The sequence below is a fragment of the Erpetoichthys calabaricus genome, chromosome 12, assembly GCF_900747795.2.
Source record: "Erpetoichthys calabaricus chromosome 12, fErpCal1.3, whole genome shotgun sequence".
Taxonomy (NCBI): Eukaryota; Metazoa; Chordata; class Cladistia; order Polypteriformes; family Polypteridae; genus Erpetoichthys; species Erpetoichthys calabaricus.
This window is the reverse complement of record NC_041405.2, coordinates 146,972,876-146,990,974: the sequence shown is the minus strand read 5'-3', so window position 1 is coordinate 146,990,974 and position 18,099 is coordinate 146,972,876. Positions and strand designations below refer to the sequence as shown.

The 18,099-nt window shown below is 38.2% G+C and overlaps 1 protein-coding gene across 4 annotated transcripts in view; it reads left to right on the top strand.

Annotated features, from left to right (window-relative positions):
- tpm4a (tropomyosin 4a) overlaps positions 1 to 18,099 on the top strand; it is a 92,731-nt gene that overhangs the window by 56,266 nt on the left and 18,366 nt on the right. The window contains exon 1 of one of the 4 annotated variants that reach the window (XM_028816518.2): positions 5,084 to 5,457. The exons of 2 other annotated variants lie outside the window; for them this stretch is intronic. In XM_028816518.2, coding sequence (XP_028672351.1) covers positions 5,326 to 5,457 — 132 coding nt within the window. In that variant the 5' untranslated portion in view covers positions 5,084 to 5,325. Of the gene's footprint in view, positions 1 to 5,083; positions 5,458 to 18,099 lie in introns of those variants that run through there. One more of the 4 variants, XM_028816519.2, reaches the window with a different exon arrangement.

Here is an 18,099-nt window from a genome sequence, read left to right as displayed (position 1 = left end):
AAGTAGAAGGTATCCATCAAAAGCAACATATATTGCTGTAGTACATTTTCATATACGGCATGTACTGTAGCTCAAAGTGCTTTACTCAAAGTCCTCACAGGTGGCGCAGTGGTAGTGCTGCTGCTTTGCAGTAAGGAGACTGTGGAAGATTGTGGGTTCGCTTCCCGGTTCCTCCCTGTGTGGATAGCGCTTTGAGTACTGAGAAAAGCGCTATATATAAATATAATGAACAATTACAAGATGTCAAAGAAATTATTGCAAGAAAAGAAAAGCAAATTCAAAATAGAGTATAATAACAATTAATATCCGGTTTCCTCCCACATTCCAAAGACATGCAGGTTAGGTGGATTGGTGATTCTAAATTGGCCTTAGTGTGTGCTTGGTGTGTGGGTGTGTTTGTGTGTGTCCTGCGGTGGGTTGGCACCTTGCCCAGGATTGTTTCCTGCCTTGTGCCCTGTGTTGGCTGGGATTGGCTCCAGCAGACCCCCGTGACCCTGTGTTCGGATTCAGCGGGTTGGAAAATGGATGGATGGATGGATGGATAACAATTAATAAATAATATACAAAATGTAACATAAAAATAAATCAATATGCACTGTGGCAAGCGGCTGGGGGGGGCAGTACCCAGCCGGGACGCCTGGAAGGACCGGAAGAGGGACTACACCTCCTCCAGACCATGAGAGGGCAGCCGCCCTGGTTGGTATGGGGACCACGGGAACAGAGCATGGAAGCTCAACCCTATAGGGGCCCGTGGTCACCGCCAGGGGTCGCCCAAATACCTGAAAAGCCCTGGACGTCAGCACTTCCGCCACACCCGGAGGTGCTGGTGAAATGAAAACCAGGGACATCCAGAGTGTTTCCGGCTGCTCGTGCGGCACTTCCGCCACACCAGGAAGTGCCGCAGGAAGCTCATCTGGAGGCACCTGGAGCACATCCGGGTGGACATAAAAGGGGCCGCCTCCCTCCATTCATCAGCTGGTGTCGGGAGGAAGAGGACAGAGCTCGGAGGAGAGGAGTGGAGGCGGTGAAGAGAGAGGCATTGGAGAAGGCCCGGACTTGAGGCTGTGTGGTGCAGGGGCACTGGGTTGTGCATGGTACTTTGTATATAGTGTGTGGCTTTGAATCTTCGGTGTCTGCCTGTCTGTGTCTGGGCTGGTTCCCACAGCACAACATGATAAGAGTCAAATGCTGGTTCACAGACCTTCTGTTTTGCACCTTTTAATAGTCAACCTCATACAAATACACTTTATAGAGACAATAAACCTGCTTTTATAAACTTCAAAACCTAACAGCTTAAGTGACCCACTCAGCAATTCATTAATCACGGGAAAGCCACACTTTCTGCGTCTTTTCAGGAGTGATTAAAAAAAGAAAAGAATAGTTTGCAAGTCTAGCTTCCTAAGTATATCCTCAGTTCTTGTGTGACCAATATCATATTGTTTTACAAAGGGCATCACAAGACAGTAGATAGCATTGTAAATTTTACTGAACTATATAATAAAATACTCCACCACAGAGTCGTTTTACTGTGTCTTTATGTTTAAACATTACATAATTTGTAATTTGTAAAGTTTGCAATTGCATATATCTATAAAGTTATTACAGCACACTGAGCCTACACTCAGTGCAGAGTGCTATACAAAAATAAACAGAGTTGAACAGAATTATAAATAAAACTATTTTTCAACAGATAATTTCAGCAGCACAAAGTCTAAACTCTTCCTCACATCCTACCCACTAAAAACTGGCAGCTTACAGAAGTGAAAGTTGGCTGGCAAAAAACAAAATGAAATGGTATCTCATCCCTTCCCCCACCCCAACCCGTCACACAGATTTTAAGAAGCAAGCTGTTTTGTAACTCCTCACATGCCTCCCGGACAAATCTGCTAAGTGTATTGATTACGTGTTGCCTGGAATGAGACCACAGAAACCCGTACAGGTGGTATTATCTTCCCTTTGGGGTTTCAGCTCTTTATGTGTCAGCCTTCTTTTTGTCTGCCCACTGACCTAGACCCCCCCAACCCTCACGGGCAAAGATAGGAAAAAAAATTAACATGCCAACAACTTTTGTCTAGTCATCTTTTCTAGGAGTATATTTTTCCCATACCTGTACTTTTGCACATGGTTACAGCCACCTAGGCAGCCATTTCAGGGTTGACAAACATATACACACATCATACAGGCACCCTTTATTATTATTATTTTAAAAAATTACATTTATATAACACTTTTCTAACTTACTCTACAGCACCTTTGCATAGACAGTAGGGAACCACTTCAACTACCATTAGTGTGTAACTTCCACCTGGATGATGCAATGGCAACTATTCTTGCACCAGTATGCTCACCACACATTAGCTATTAGGTAGTGAATGACTGAAACAGATAGTTAACTAATGAGAAACATGAGGATATATAGACCATGGTGGGCAATTTAGCCAGGACATCAGGAAATACCCAAATCTTTTTAAAGGAGGCCCAGGGAAGTTTTATGACCACAGAGATTTGGGTCCTTGGTTTTACGTCTCAGTGAGGGATTGGAGCAACTTTTACATCACAGACATTGGGATCCACACACAGACCAAAGGGTAACTGGCCCCTGCTGGCCGCACCAGAACTCTTTCTAGGAGCAACCCAAACTTTTCCTAGATGGTCTCCCACCCAAGTACTGACCAGCTCCAAACATGCTTAGCTTCAGGTGGACTGCCTATTCTGAACTGTAGGTGGTATGTCTGCTGGCTAAATCTCAAATCAATTTAACTTGATAGTTTTTCATTAACCACGACCCTCATGAGGGGTTTCGTAAGATGAGAGGAGATAAGATGAGCTTTTCATTGCAAGAGAATGTGGGCTGATCCAGATAGAATTCCCCCCCCCCCCCCCCCCACAGGAAGATAATAATTTATATGTATATCATATCTACTTTATAAAGTGCTCTGAGTAAAAAGTGTTATGAAAAATCAAAGTTTAAGAGTTCACAGTTATTATCATGCATAGTACCAGTATATACAGTTGTGCTTGAAAGTTTGTGAACCCTTTAGAATTTTCTATATTTCTGCATAAATATGACCTAAAACATCATCAGATTTTCACACAAGTCCTAAAATTAGATAAAGAGAACCCAGTTAAACAAATGAGACAAATATATTATACTTGGTCATTTATTTATTGAGGAAAATGATCGAATATTACATATTTGTGAGTGGCAAAAGTATGTGAACCTCTAGGATTAGCAGTTAGTTTCAAGGTGAAATTCGAGTCAGGTGTTTTCAATCAATCAGGTGTGAGTGGGCACCCTGTGTTATTTAAAGAACAGGGATCTATCAAAGTCTGCTCTTCACAACACGTTTGTGGATGTGTATCATAGCACGAACAAAGGAGATTTCTGAGGACCTCAGAAAGAGAGTTGTTGATGCTCATCAGGCTGGAAAAGGTCACAAAACCATCCCTAAAGACTTTGGACTCCACCAATCCACAGTCAGACAGATTGTGTTCAAATGGAGGAAATTCAAGACCATTGTTACCCTCCCCAAGAGTGGTTGACCAACAAAGATCACTCTAAGAGCAAGGCGTGTAATAGTCGGCGAGGTGACAAAGGACCCCAGGGTAACTTCTAAACAACTGAAGGCCTCTCTCACATTGGCTAATGTTCATGTTCATGAGTCCACCATCAGGAGAACACTGAACAACAATGGTGTGCATGGCAGGGTTGCAAGGAGAAAGCCACTGCTCTCCAAAAAAAACATTGCTGCTCGTTTGCAGTTTGCTAAAGATCACGTGGACAAACCAGAAGGCTATTGGAAGAATGTTTTGTGGACGGATGAGACCAAAATAGAATTTTTTGGTTTAAATGAAAAGCGTTATGTTTGGAGAAAGGAAAACACTGCATTCCAGCATAAGAACCTTATCCCATCTGTGAAACATGGTGGTGGTAGTATCATGGTTTGGGCCTGTTTTGCTGCATCTGGGACAGGACGGCTTGCCTTCATTGATGGAACAATGAATTCTGAATTATATCAGAGAATTGTAAAGGAAAATGTCAGGACATCTGTCCATGAACTGAATCTCAAGAGAAGGTGTGTCATGCAGCAAGACAACGACCCTAAACACACAAGTTGTTCTACCAAAGAATGGTTAAAGAAGAATAAAGTTAATGTTTTGGAATGACCAAGTCAAAGTCCTGACCTTAATCCAATCGAAATGTTGTGGAAGGACCTGAAGGGAGCAGCTAATGTGAGGAAACCCATCAACATCCCAGAGTTGAAGCTGTTCTGTACAGAGGAATGGGCTAAAATTCCTCCAAGCAGGTGTGCAGGACTGATCAACAGTTACTGGAAACGTTTAGTTGCAGTTATTGCTGCAAAGGGGGTTCACACCAGATACTGAAAGCAAAGGTTCACATACTTTTGCCACTCACAAATATGTAATATTCAATCATTTTCCTTAATAAATAAATGACCAAGTATAATATTTTTGTCTCATTTGTTTAACTGGTTTCTCTTTATCTACTTTTAGGACTTGAGTGAAAATCTGATGATGTGTATGTCATATTTATGCAGAAATACAGAAAATTTTAAAGGGTTCACAAACTTTCAAGCACAACTGTAAGGTACAACTCATCATAGATAGATAGATAGATAGATAGATAGATAGATAGATAGATAGATAAGGAAATATTTAATAAAATCATATTTAAATATATCGAAGCATATTTACAGTACCAACTGACATGCATCACTGTACGTTCTGCAGATTGATAGATCGATACACAGGTAACAAAGAAAGGCACTGTATTAAATACGGAATATAAATGTATAAGAAGAAATGCAGACTTTCAGTTGCGATTGCAATATTACATTCAAAAGGGCTTCACTAAACCGTACCTCTCGCTATCCTTAGCGGACCCGTCCCGACTCTACCAGTTTCCAGGAAAGTAGAAGCTTTTCGTGTACGCTCGACCCCGCCCTCCAGGAAAGGCCTCACCTCCGCGTAGCCACGCCCTCGTGACATCATCGGCGGGAAGTCGGGATTGGAAGCCGCGCTCATCAAGCACGCAGCATTCCAGCGGAGAGCAAAGGCGTCTGTCGCGCATACGCCAAGTAAAGGAGGAGGACGAAGAGGCAGAAAAGAAGATTCTTCGTATTTTTTTTTTATTACCTCCCGTAACATTATTTTTGCACTTTAGAATCTGTTTGCACACTTGAATCTTTTTTTTTTTTTTTACGTCGGACTATATTTCACATTCCAGCGTTTGTAGGCATTCATATTTTGTACTGAGGCTAAACATTTTTTTAGTGTCGACCTTTTAATTAACGTTGAAGAATAATGGCTAGTGTGAACTCCTTGGAAGCTGTAAAGAGAAAAATTCAGAGTTTGCAACAGCAGGCTGATGAAGCGGAGGACCGAGCCCAGATTTTACAGCGGGAGCTGGACAACGAACGGGAGCTAAGGGAGAAAGTGAGAAAATATCTGTATATGTAAAAACTTTTTACTGTGTCCTTCAGACTTTTCTTAAACTTTTGTCACTTTTCTCCTTGTCCTCTTCCTGTCTTTTTTTCCTCCTCCTCCTCCTCTACATCTTCAGACGGAGCCACGTAAATTCATTCATTGACTGCCGTTAAACGCGGTGCTGCCTTAATCATACAATAGAAGGCGTTGGCTCTTGGAAGCAGGGTCGCCGAATCAACTGGATGTCCCGCGCGGGTCCTAAAGCTTGCCGTTTTGTCTTCCACACGTTTTTCTTTCTGGCCTATTTTAAGTCAATCTGAACTTTTTTTTTCTGAACTTGCATTTTCTTTTATGTGGTCACAGAAGGTTGAAATCAATATTGACTGAACTGACTCTATCAGCCCATCCCAGGGCACACACCCAGGAACGTGCATAATGGGCCAGACTCAGTCAAACAAAATGCATTTAAATTATTTGAGGATTCCTCATTCGAATATAAGAATATGCATACTGCATACATGAGTCACTCCAGCCAGAAGTAATTTTATATAGTTCATTTAACAGTATATATACATTAGTAGAATGCCTTTTTTTTGCAATTTAAAAATAAGGATGCAACACTTTTAGTATTCTTGTGGTTTAACTTCTTGGTTATTTGGACTTTGTGGTTTCTCATTTTTATGACTGTTTAAAAGGATGAGTGAGAGAAATGTTTCTTTTCATATATTTTTTCATTTGTGAAGGAATCCATCCATTAACTTCAAGTTAATCCTTTTTTATGGACCATTGCAATCCAGGTCCCTAATACAGTATAGTAGGGTTTAGTAATGGTGACCGAACATAGCTGCAGTTTTTTCATTCCAACTGATTTCTTAGTCTGTAGTAGTCATTTTTGGTTTCTTGCCAGTGCTGTAAGCCTGTAGTTAGAGATAAAATCATGGGACCAGCTGTTTTACTTCTCTGAACAAAATTGGTTTTTTTTTTTAGGGGTGGGGCCTAGCTTTTACTCCATGCTAGTCTATTTTTATTCATGTGCTTAAGATTTTTTTTTGCTTGCTTAGCAGCTACAGCTCGTTGTCACTAAGCAAGCACTGATGCAGTAGCCAGTTTGATACCTCCAGTATTCATGTAATTACAGTCGTGAAAGCCATTTCCGTCACATACTTAGGTAGTTATTGCTAATAATTTTAATGTTTCCTTTTGTGTCTGTTTTTGTGTGGATTTTACATTCTTTTTTTTTTTATCTAAAATTATTCATGACAGTCACTTAATGATGTAGTTGCACAGTGGCGTAAATATTAGTGTCTCCACCTTTGGTAAACCTATTTTTTGCACCTTGTATAAGCTCTTTGAAAACATTTTTTAATGAAACAGTTACGGTATAAAGCATTTTACTGCATGTATCATTTCAATGCACTCTGTAGAATGAACATTTATAATAAATGGGTTTTGAATCTTGAGTGAATTAAATGAAGACTCCTCAGAGATAAAACACATTCAGTTAACATTCTGCAACTAGAAGCCTATGGCATCAGCATTGACTTAAGGTTGTAAGGTGGTTAATGATCAGGTACCAGTACATAAAGGAGAAAAAAAATCCATTGTTTGAGATTCCTTCATGTTTCGTGGTAAGATCATTTTTCTAGTTTAATGTATTTTAATACCATAGATCAAATATCATGAGCTACTTAGGATTTACACCTGATATAAAACTTGGAAGGTTATAAAATACTGAATCAACTGCAAAAATCAGAAATAGCCTAAATCTTCAACAAGGCATTAACACCTGCAAAATGTAATTTTAGATTTGGCAAGTTCAGAGTTTAGGGTGTATAGAGCAGCATAGGCAATGTGTAGACAGAAATAAAAAGGCAAATATGAGGTGTCAGTTTGAGTTATTTTTTTCCTTTTGAACTATCCCCATCCATGTCCCAAAATTAACAGCAACATAAGATATACAGAGAAGTGGTCTAGCATATTGGTGGAAATTAAGGGAATGTGTACTTTAGACAGAAACCTGAAATTGCATAATCATGCAAAGAGTTATGGGAACCTGGGACAAAATCCAAATCATGCTATGAAGACGATGTTGGCTCTTTTCATTTATATGTACATAAAAAAGAGCCTACAATATAAAAGCAGAATGTGATCTCATGTTTGTACAAGTGAAGTGACCAAACAAAGTTAGTTGACCAAATGTTGATTTTTTTTTTTTTTTTTTTTTTTTTTCCTTTTTCTTATACACTGTGGGCACGATTGGATTAATGACCTTCAGTGTTCTCATTTCTTTCTCAGTATTGCATGAGTGAAGCTGTGGTACTATATATGCATCCATTTTCCAACCCGCTGAATCCGAACACAGGGTCACGGGGGTCTGCTGGAGCCAATCCCAGCCAACACAGGGCACAAGGCAGGAACCAATCCCGGGCAGGGTGCCAACCCACCGCAGGACACACACACAAACACACCCACACACCAAGCACACACTAGGGCCAATTTAGAATCGCCGGTGCTAATTTGCTGTGAGAGCATTTCCACTGTTAGCTGCTTTTTTGCATGTGTGCCCAGCTCATATTTAATGGGCTGCTGTCTTTTTAATTTCTTGTTAAGACTTTAAACTTTTAATGTATTACTGCAAAAATTTTGTGGAATGCAACATTCAATACCCCAGACAAGTAAAACTTGCGATTGGTAAAATATTTAGACTTACAGAAAGGAACATCCATTTAATTAAAAATAGAGGGAACGCTCATAAAACATTTTATAGGATGAGAAACACTACCATAATGACAGTGCTGGATGTGATGAAAAGTACAGATTCAAGTTCTTATTGTGTTTCTCTTCTTAGAAGAGTGGTTAATTCACAGAAGTGATTAGTAAATCCATCTTTTTTTTGTCAGTCTGCTTTATCAAGTTCTTGGTTGTTAGTAACCTGAATTTATTCAGGCTGCAGTGTGGGTTGCCAGCAGAAACCTACCAGAGATAAAATGCCAGCCTATTACAGTCTAGCATACACATTCACTTTAGGTCAACTGAGTTAACAGTCCATGATGTAATATGTTCTAGGACTGTTTGAGACCTTGAGTAAGCCCATAAACAGACAATATCATCTTGAACCTTCAAAGCTCATATTTAGATTATTGTGGACACATTAGTTGAATAGGAATACCTTATACAAGTTTTAGACTGATGCCACCCCAGCTTAACAAGTGTCTGAGCTCCAATTTGACAAAGTTATTTGCTTTATCAACATGCCACACCATTGAAACTTAAAAGCTGTGCTTTTTTTTTTCAATAATTTGTACTTTAAAGATGTTTTAATCTGACTCATGAAGTGCTGCCTAACCCTTAATGAGCTATTGGAGTACAGATATGTTAAAACCAAGATGCCTGTTAAGGTAGAACAAATATATTTGACACTCTTAAATCCAATTGAATATTGCATGAGTCGAGAACCAGTTCCAGAAACATTGAGGGCCAAGAAAGGAACAACCCTGGACAGAGCAAAAGTCCATTGCACAGTCTGTTCACACTCATACACAGGCTATTTTGGGCTTTCCAATTTACCTATGAGTTGAAAACAATGCACTGGTATAGGAAAATTTATACACATGTACATATGGAGAGCTGCCCAGAAGAAATATAATTTATTAATTGAAAGCATTAACAGTAATGCAAAACAGAAATATGGTGGTAAAAAGCAATGGTAAAAGTATTTCATCACCATCCTTCTCTACATTCAAAAGGGTCATGATGAGCAAAAGCTTATTCATGTCTTTCTTCTTAAATAAGGTAATACTTAGTCAGTACCTCATGACCCTGAACAGAGTTAGGCAAATTCAAACATTGGTCCAAGGAATTCAAATTTAATTCAGTTTATTTCAACTTTTGTGTGGTTAACCATACCTGACATAAGATTTTTTTTCCTACCATTAGTTTGTGGTAGAAAACTAGAGTTTTAAATTGAAGAGAAAAAACTCCTGTACTGAAACTCAGGAGTTAGACATTTGGCATAATATTTTCTTTATTTAAATTCTGATGAGTATTCGCTTTTGAATATGCTCAACAAATAATGTATTGCTTATCTAAATATGACTTAGATGTACTTAAACAAATGGATGAACTTAACACCAATAATGGGATTATAACAACAAAGCTGGTGTATTTACTTTAAAGCTCTTTCTCTGCTTTTTTTTGAACATATCTCACTATATCATAGCCAGTATATGACACCTCATGAAAATATGTAGAGTACTATAAACAAAGATGACTGACAGTTTGCAACCTCTGCCTGTTCTCACTGGGTCAGTTTAATGCTGCCATTTAAAACACTTTTACAAATGTGTTTTAGACTTTTATGCATTGCATTATTATATACTTAAAAAAGAGAAACATTCATCTTGACACAGCTGGTTATGTTGCTGCCTTGGCAGCATTTGAGTCCAAATAGTGGCACCCTCTTGGGGAGTTTGCCAGTTCCTCTGTGCTGTATTGTGATCTGTGAAGCTGTATGAGAATGCTTCTTGAAGTGGACTGAGATCTCTATTAGGGTTGCACCTAATGTTGCCATGTTTGATTTTGGTGTCTCATCCCTTTTACTGAAAAATTGATATATAAAAGTGTTGCTTCAGTGGAGCAAGTTCCCATTTTTTTCATAAAGCATTGTAGATAAACCATTTCTGTGTATTTTAGTGTAAAGTTAAAAGCATTATTTATTGTCGTTCAGTGTTATCATGAAGTGGGTTATTTTTTAACTAAGTACTAGAGTATAACTGCATTTCAGAAACAGTTGATTGATGAATATAATAATTACAAAGTATATAAAATTCAGTAACTGTTTTCTAACAGGTGTGACTATTTCTTCCCTTCACTGTTTAAACCTTCATCCTTATATTAACATGAATTGGTATTAAAAAAATTTAAAGTGTTTTATGTATTGCATGGAGCTAGTCAAGCTCATGTTAACATTTTATCCAAAGTGACTTGCAAATCACAAGTTCATTGCACAATTTACACATTTTTATAGCTGGAGCCTAATCAGGGAAATATAATTGCTCTGTGTTATGCATTGATTTTAGTGTTGATAGTAGAATTGGCAGCCTCCTAGTTAGCAATCCATTGATTTTGCTGCCTAGGCCATACTGCATATAAATTGAGAAAGAAGCTTGCATTCCAAGACTAGAGAAATTCCATAAAGCAGGTTTTTGTTCCAGACATTTATCTAGTTAGAAGTCAGACCTTGCTGATAATAAAACTTGGTGTTTAATTATATGATTTGTTACTGCTTCTATTCTTTCAAGGCAAGTCTTTATCACACTGTAGATTTTCTTTTTTTGGCGTTGTCCACATGTTTAGTGGACTAGAACAGATTTATACTTCTCGGTCCTTCTCTTTTCTCTTGTTTATTTACAAACATTTAACACAGATAAATCGTGACACATATAAACACGTTTTAAATGGCATCAAGTTAGCGAACAGGTTGTTCCTTTATTATTTGTATCCTGACTTGTTGCAAAAAAAAAAATTAATTTAAAATCTAAATGCAGCTGTTTACAAAGCCAAAAACACATTGCTTTAGCACCAATTAAATGGCTTCTAATTAAGTAATTGGTTGAAATGAAAACCTTCAGCCACTGTGCCTCCAGCCCAGGACTTTGAGGACCTCTGCCATTAGGCTTCATCTCACATTGCCTTTGTCAACTGCAAACAAGCAGTATCTAGTGTGATGCACACCATTGGTTTACTTTCATCTACTGATTTCTCATATGACCCTGAACATGTCATATAGCCTGCCAGTGGTCAGTTTGTAGAAACAGGTAAAAATCACTTTGGGTGAAAGTATCCTCTTAATAAAGGGCGGGGACATACTGTAAATATAAATAAACAAGCTGGGAAGTGATGATCCATAGTTCTCTGTAATAGGCTGGTTTTATTAATGTAGATTTTCTTAAAAGGCGTCTTTCAAAATTCATGTCATGATTTTGAGAATAACCATCTTTTTTTCTTTTTAGCACTACCTTACTTTTATTTACACACTTAACTTTTTTGAAGAGGCAGTTCTGCTTATTCTCATTACTTTACATTATCACATCCTTCCTGTGGCTGTTCAGTCTGATTTCCAGGTTGTTGGGCTCTGACAAGTACAAGGAGAGACTCATCTTTTAAACAGATTGGAGTGATGGTAGGTTTTATGACGCAAGAGTGAATCTCCGTCTGCCATCCTTGTCTGGACCCCTCAGGGCTTTTTGTATAGTTCTAAGAAACCTGATGGGGAACGACTTTTGGGAATTTAAATGCAAAATCCTTGAGGGCGGACAGAATGCACTGAAGCCCCACCCTCTTAGACAACAACTGCCAGACTGTATTCAGGAGATAAGAGGAAATCTTGTATGGATGTGTGGAATGTTTCACATTCCTGTGGATTCCAGTTTGGTGAAGATGTGGCCATGATGCTACAAGGCCCTTGGGCAGACATTTCAAAGTGCACTTAAGCTTTATACTTTTTGTTGTCTTAATCAAATGTTCTGCCTACACCTCCCCAATTGTTTCTGTTAGCAGAGGGGTTCATGTTTCAGAGTGATTCATTATAAATTTGCTTAAAGCAAGGTCCTGCACTTGCTTTGGTTTCAAAGTAATCTTTTTCGATATCAAAAGGAAGAAAACTCCAGCGTCTTACTCTAACTAGACTTTAAAAGGAAATAATTTAAAGTTTTTATTTTAACAAATTGGAAACGGATGCGTTTTTCTGCATATTCATATTTCTCTTCCTTGAGGGAATCGGCTGGAAAAGGAAAGCAAGAATGAAACTGTCCATGTAATTAAACTCGGCTGTTGAAATTAACAGATGACTGTCCCCAGAGACTGCTATAGTACATAATTGGTTTTGTAGGGTTTCCCATTCAGTTTGCCATTGGGTGGTGGTGTTATAATTAATGAAAGCCTTCCGGAATCATGTTTGTAAATCTGATGTATTTTATGGGGAGTGTAAGGAAGGATTCTGCTTGGTCATCCAGAATTCCTGTGAACTCTGAGGGGAATGCCTTTGCCGCTTGTTCCATTCCCACGGAAAGGAATGGTTTATCTGTTTACTTTCCTGTGGTTTAGTTGCAACTTCCACAAAAGGAGCTTTTACTTTTTGGTGATCTGTCAAGGGTGGACTTTTTAGTGCACTGTTAAATTGTCACATTAAGCCATCTTTCCATTAAACTGATCACAGTTTGGTCTAACCTGGAACTTTATCTGTATGGAGTCTGATCCTTTTAAATAGTATATATCAATGCTACTGTATAGCATGATCCTGATAGACATTATTCTGGTCCACAGCTTTATTTCTTTTAAGCCTCATACTTTGGAAGTCCTGCTTTAATTTAGCATATTTTTTTAATAGTTTTGTTTTGGGAGGCTCGACTTTATTCATTCCTAAGGAGGTTCAATCTTAATGGCCTGTTACTATAGCTCCAAACTGCAGGCATTCTTAGTTTACAGCTTTACTTTATTTCAAAGACTTATCATGAAGCAGTATCATTAATTTTTCCATGTGGCATGGCACCACTTCAAAGTCTGATTATTTCAAAATGTTGCTATCTTGTATTTCTTCCTCTGTGTTTGATCCCACAAGACCTTCTTTTCCATAACTTTAAATGATACATAAATACTACCTTAATCTCAGAAAAGATAATCCTGTTGGACATTGTGCTCTGTAAAATTTCATTCATCCATTTCCTGAGCCATTTTACACAATTTGATGGCTGCTGGCAGCTAGAGACGATCCTTAGAGCATTATGCACAATGGTAGGATCAGCTTTATATAAGAAACCAGTCCATCTGTGTGCATACTTGCACAAACAAGCACTCTTGGTCATTATGTATCAACTGAGAAATAACTGTTTTAATAACCTGCATGTCTTTGATAACTGGGAAGGAAAATCTGTACGAGTACCACTTTTTGTGCTCCAAATACTGCTGTTTAAAAGCGTAAATGTATAGTTCTTGGAGAGCCCAGAAGTCTGTTGGCCACCTGTTTTATACGGCACATTTCTTTTAGAAAATCAAGTTTACATAATTCATGATTTTTAAGAAAGCATAAATTAGGAATGTTGCATTGACAGATTGAAAGGCTGGTCTTTTCCAAACTCCTAAGTGAAGTACATATTAAAATGAAGCTATAAAGTAAAATAAAAAGCTGTAGTATAATAATGTATAGTCCATTGCAGACAGAAAATTCCAGAATGGAAATTAAGAGTTTAAGTTTCAAACTGGTTTAAATCATTTGATGAAACCTCACTAGAGACTTAGAAAGTGAACTAGTGGTCATGCAAAGAGGTCTATTTGAAATGAATAAGGGAATGGAAGTAGTTATGGGTCCCAGATGGCGATTTCTGTGTGGGAGTGTACTGTTGAAAGAAGGCACCGGTTGTATTTAGTAGTCATCCATCATTTTGGTCCTTTCATGTTGTCATTCTACCATTTATGGAGTGCATTAGAACACGTCTGAAGAGAACAGGCCATTCAGCCCAACACAACTGGTCAATCCTATCCACCTAATTTCTCTAAAATAAGTCAAGTTTTGAAGGACCCTAAAGTCCAATTATCAGCCTCCCTACATGGCAATCTATTGTATGTGTCTAAGTTTGCCTATATCCTTTTTGAAAAGCGTATTTCAAAGTAACTGCCAGAGTCCACTATACTAATTCCTTCCATAAGTTTAAAAGCTTCAATCGTCGCATCCTGCTCTTTGCTGAAGAGGTTACACTCCTTCAGTTTTTCCTCATAACTCCTACATGACAAACCTGAAATCAAAATAGTCGCTCTTCTCTGGACTTTACTAGTTTTTTTTTTTTTTTTTTGTTAGCATGAAGACCAGTACTCTAGGTAAGATCTCACTAGTACATTATATGGCCTTAGCATGACCTACTTTGACTTGTACTTTACACATTGTGTTATTTAACCTAACATCCAGTTAACTTTAATAGCTTCTGTATGCTGTCTTGAAGTAGACGGTGACAAGTTGACTGTGACAGACCTCCTATTGTGTATTCAAATCTAACACGTTTATTTCCTTTTTGTAATATCTCGCATTCATTAAACCATCTGCCCAAGCTTATATTCTGTCCATGTCCCTTAGTAATAATTTGGTTGTTTCTAGGTTATCTGATATTCTACCTAGTTAGTCATCCTCTTCAAACTTAACCAGCTTTATGTTCCTTTCCAGATTGTTTATACATAATTCTGATGTGCCTTACACCATAACACTCCGTTAGCTGTTTTTTCACTCTTCTGTATCCTACTCCCTGAATTCCTACTTCTTTAAGTTTGAAGACTGGCTTTTCATTTGGTTAACTATCAAACTTTATGAAAATTAAAATAACTATGATCAGAGAGGGGCATATGATTCTGTTGCTTGCTCGTAGAACTGCAGCATTTTAGTAAAGCATGGCCTACCTGTCTGAAGATACTGTATGTTAGATATTCACCAATACAATTGTTCTTGCAATATGATTCTCATTATTTTTTCCCCCAAGATAATTTCTTCCATTTATTTCGCCATAATACATGTTATGAATTCTGACTTGTTGTTACTTGGATCTGCCCATTCTCCTTTTTACATAAAGGGGCAATATTTGCTATCTTATAAGCTCTTATAAGCCCAAATGGTATGTACTGAAGTTGTTAGTCTTATTTGTATTATTTTTTTCCTCTTTAGAGCAGTTTTTCTAATCTCCTTATATACAGTAATCCTGAATGGATTTCTTTAATTTCTTACTGTTTCTAACTTTTGGGATGAACTTGTGTTGCATTAGTCGCAAAACCTTTTATACCTGCTTCTCTTTGTTTTTTCGGGAGAGAGAGAAAAATTATTTGCCTGTTTTATTTACTTTTTATTTATTTTATATATATATATAATATATATATAATTTATTTTTTTTCACCTCGAGCCCACTTAATTCAGGGTCACGAGGGCAAAAATATATATTGCCAGCTGGGTGCCCTTACAAATGTATAACACAGAGGCCACTAGGAGCCACTACACACTTTGAGCATGCTTTTTAACTGAAAAAGGGAAAGTAGAAAGGGTTGCTGGCATGGAGGAGAGAGATGCTAGGGGTGGCCATCTAGTTTTTGAAAGAGACAACTAATCGTTTCCTTAGGATAAGGCCAAGTAAAATACCACAGGTGGCAAAACCTCCTGGTTGCTAAAGGGCATATGTCTCTTCTGTATCAAAAGTAAACCTCATCTGGGGATTTAAAGCTGGCTTACTGCCAAAGACCATATTAGTGAACATTTTGGAGGAGAGAGGAGTACAGGTATTCAGTTAACAGGACTTAGAGGCAGTTTGCGAGAGATGAAAGATAAAGGCATTTTTTAATTTTTTGAGGTTTTTTTTGGTTTGGGGATACTAGGCCAGTGTGTGTTTTTTTTTTTTTTTTTTTTTTTTTTTTTTTTTTCAGTAGTGAACTCCATCAGGTTTGATGTCAGTTTTTGCAGTACTGCTAGGAAATAGTACAGAGTTGTTATAAAGAGCCTAGTTTACATTTCTTTTGTGTTTCTGATGTTATTGCAACATTCCAAAAGTTGCAGGTAAGGCCTAGCCAACCAATAGCAGCTTATCTTTCATCCTGATCTCATCCTGTGTTCACTCCCACTGTAGCCCCCAACCGAGTTTAGTGTTTAAACTGCAGTTAGTGAGCTGATGTTTGAGTCTGTGATTTGAATTTAAGTTTCTTTGTAAAGTACAGGCCAGGAAGAAGTCTTTATATTTCTGTATTATAATTACTGATGCTCTTTGGTACATTTCATACCGGATAACTCGGTTGGGGAGACACTGTTTAGGCTAAAAGCCATCATATAAAGGGAATGTGAAGGTTCTGAGATTGTCTCTTCTACAGTTTTAAGATGGCTAACAAATCCTTTTGGAAATATGTTTTCTGTGTAAATTGTACCATAGACAAATGGAATGAGCTATCAAGTAGTGTAAATCTAAAACTCTTTTTTGCAACTTCAAGTAAAATAGGGATTGGTGGCTCTGTTACTATGATTGAATGGCTTGTTCTTGTCTACACTTTTTAAGTCCCTTTTTATACAGTATAAGCTATTCGTTTGTCTGTTGTACTGCTGTAGGTTCAATTTATTTCAGTTTGCATTTCCCCAGGATGATATACCAGTTGTGTGACATCTAACAGTTAATGTTTTTGTTTTCTACTAAGACTTTCGTTTCTTAAATAAAGAGAGCTATCTCTACCTACCTAACATGCCAGCAGAATTTTGTTCCAAAACTGTAACACTTCCATTCTGGTTGAAGATGATTTCTGGTTTCTCTCATGTACTCCCCACCATCACTTTCCACCATTGGATACAAATGTAACTGTTGCTTGATTTAAAAAAAAAAAAAAAAAAAAAAAAAAAAAAAAAAAGCCACCTTTCCTAATGTCTTACTGATTTTTGAAAAGCAGCATTTTACCTCTTTCCTCAAGGCTGAAGAGAGCACAGCGTTCAGTAGTTCTGCATGAACCTAGTTTCCAACATATAAAAAAATTGCATACTGTCTGACCAGAATTGCACACAATACTAAAATACTATCTCACTAGTACTTTGTAGAGTGTGAGGGGATCCAATGTTTGACTGAAAACAAATTCTGTTTGTCCTTTTAATTGCCTTTTCTTTACTGGCAGGGTGGACATATTTTACCTCTCAACCCTTTTAAAAAATTTGTTTTTCATACTTATGTGACTTTCACTTTGGTTTTATATTTTCTGAAAGTAGCACTTTCAGCCAAGCTAAACTGTATCATATAAATGTAGTCTAGGCTAAACCTTTTGTGTATGTGTGCTTACACTGCCATATGTCTGTAAAAAAGAAACAAAAATTAAAATGAATTTCCCCATAAACTCATCCTTTTTTTGTCTAGTAAACGGTCTGTCGTGGTGAAAAAGGAGCTGAGCCGCAAGGCGAAGCTCTCAATTTACCAGTCAATCTATGTTCCTACCCTCACCTATGGTCATGAACTATGGGTAGTGACCGAAAGAACGAGATCGCGAATACAAGCGGCTGAAATGAGTTTCCTCCGCAGGGTGTCTGGGTTTTCCCTTAAAGATAGGGTGAGAAGCTCAGTCATCCGGGAGGGGCTCAGAGTAGAGCCGCTGCTCCTCCGCATCGAGAGGAGTCAGATGAGGTGGCTTGGGCATCTGATCAGGATGCCTCCTGGACGCCTCCCTGGTGAGGTGTTCCGGGCACGTCCAACCGGGAGGAGGCCCCAGGGAAGACCCAGGACACGTTGGAGGGACTATGTCTCTCGACTGGCCTGGGAACGCCTTGGGATTCTCCCGGAAGAGCTAGAAGAAGTGGCCAAGCTGCTGCCCCCGCGACCCGACCTCGGATAAGCGGGAGACAATGGATGGATGGATGGATGGATGGAAACATTTAGATTTTCTGTTTTGTTTGAATTACACACTTTATTTTTTCTTTGACCTATTCTTATCAAATTGAAAATGATCTTAGTCCACACTGATGTTTTCGCATCGTTTACAAAAGAATCCTTATCCATACTGAAATGGATTTCCCATTGGGATTAATAAAGTATCTATCCGTCTATCCATCGATCCATACATACATACATACATACATACATATGACAGCAACTTTTGCCTACACTG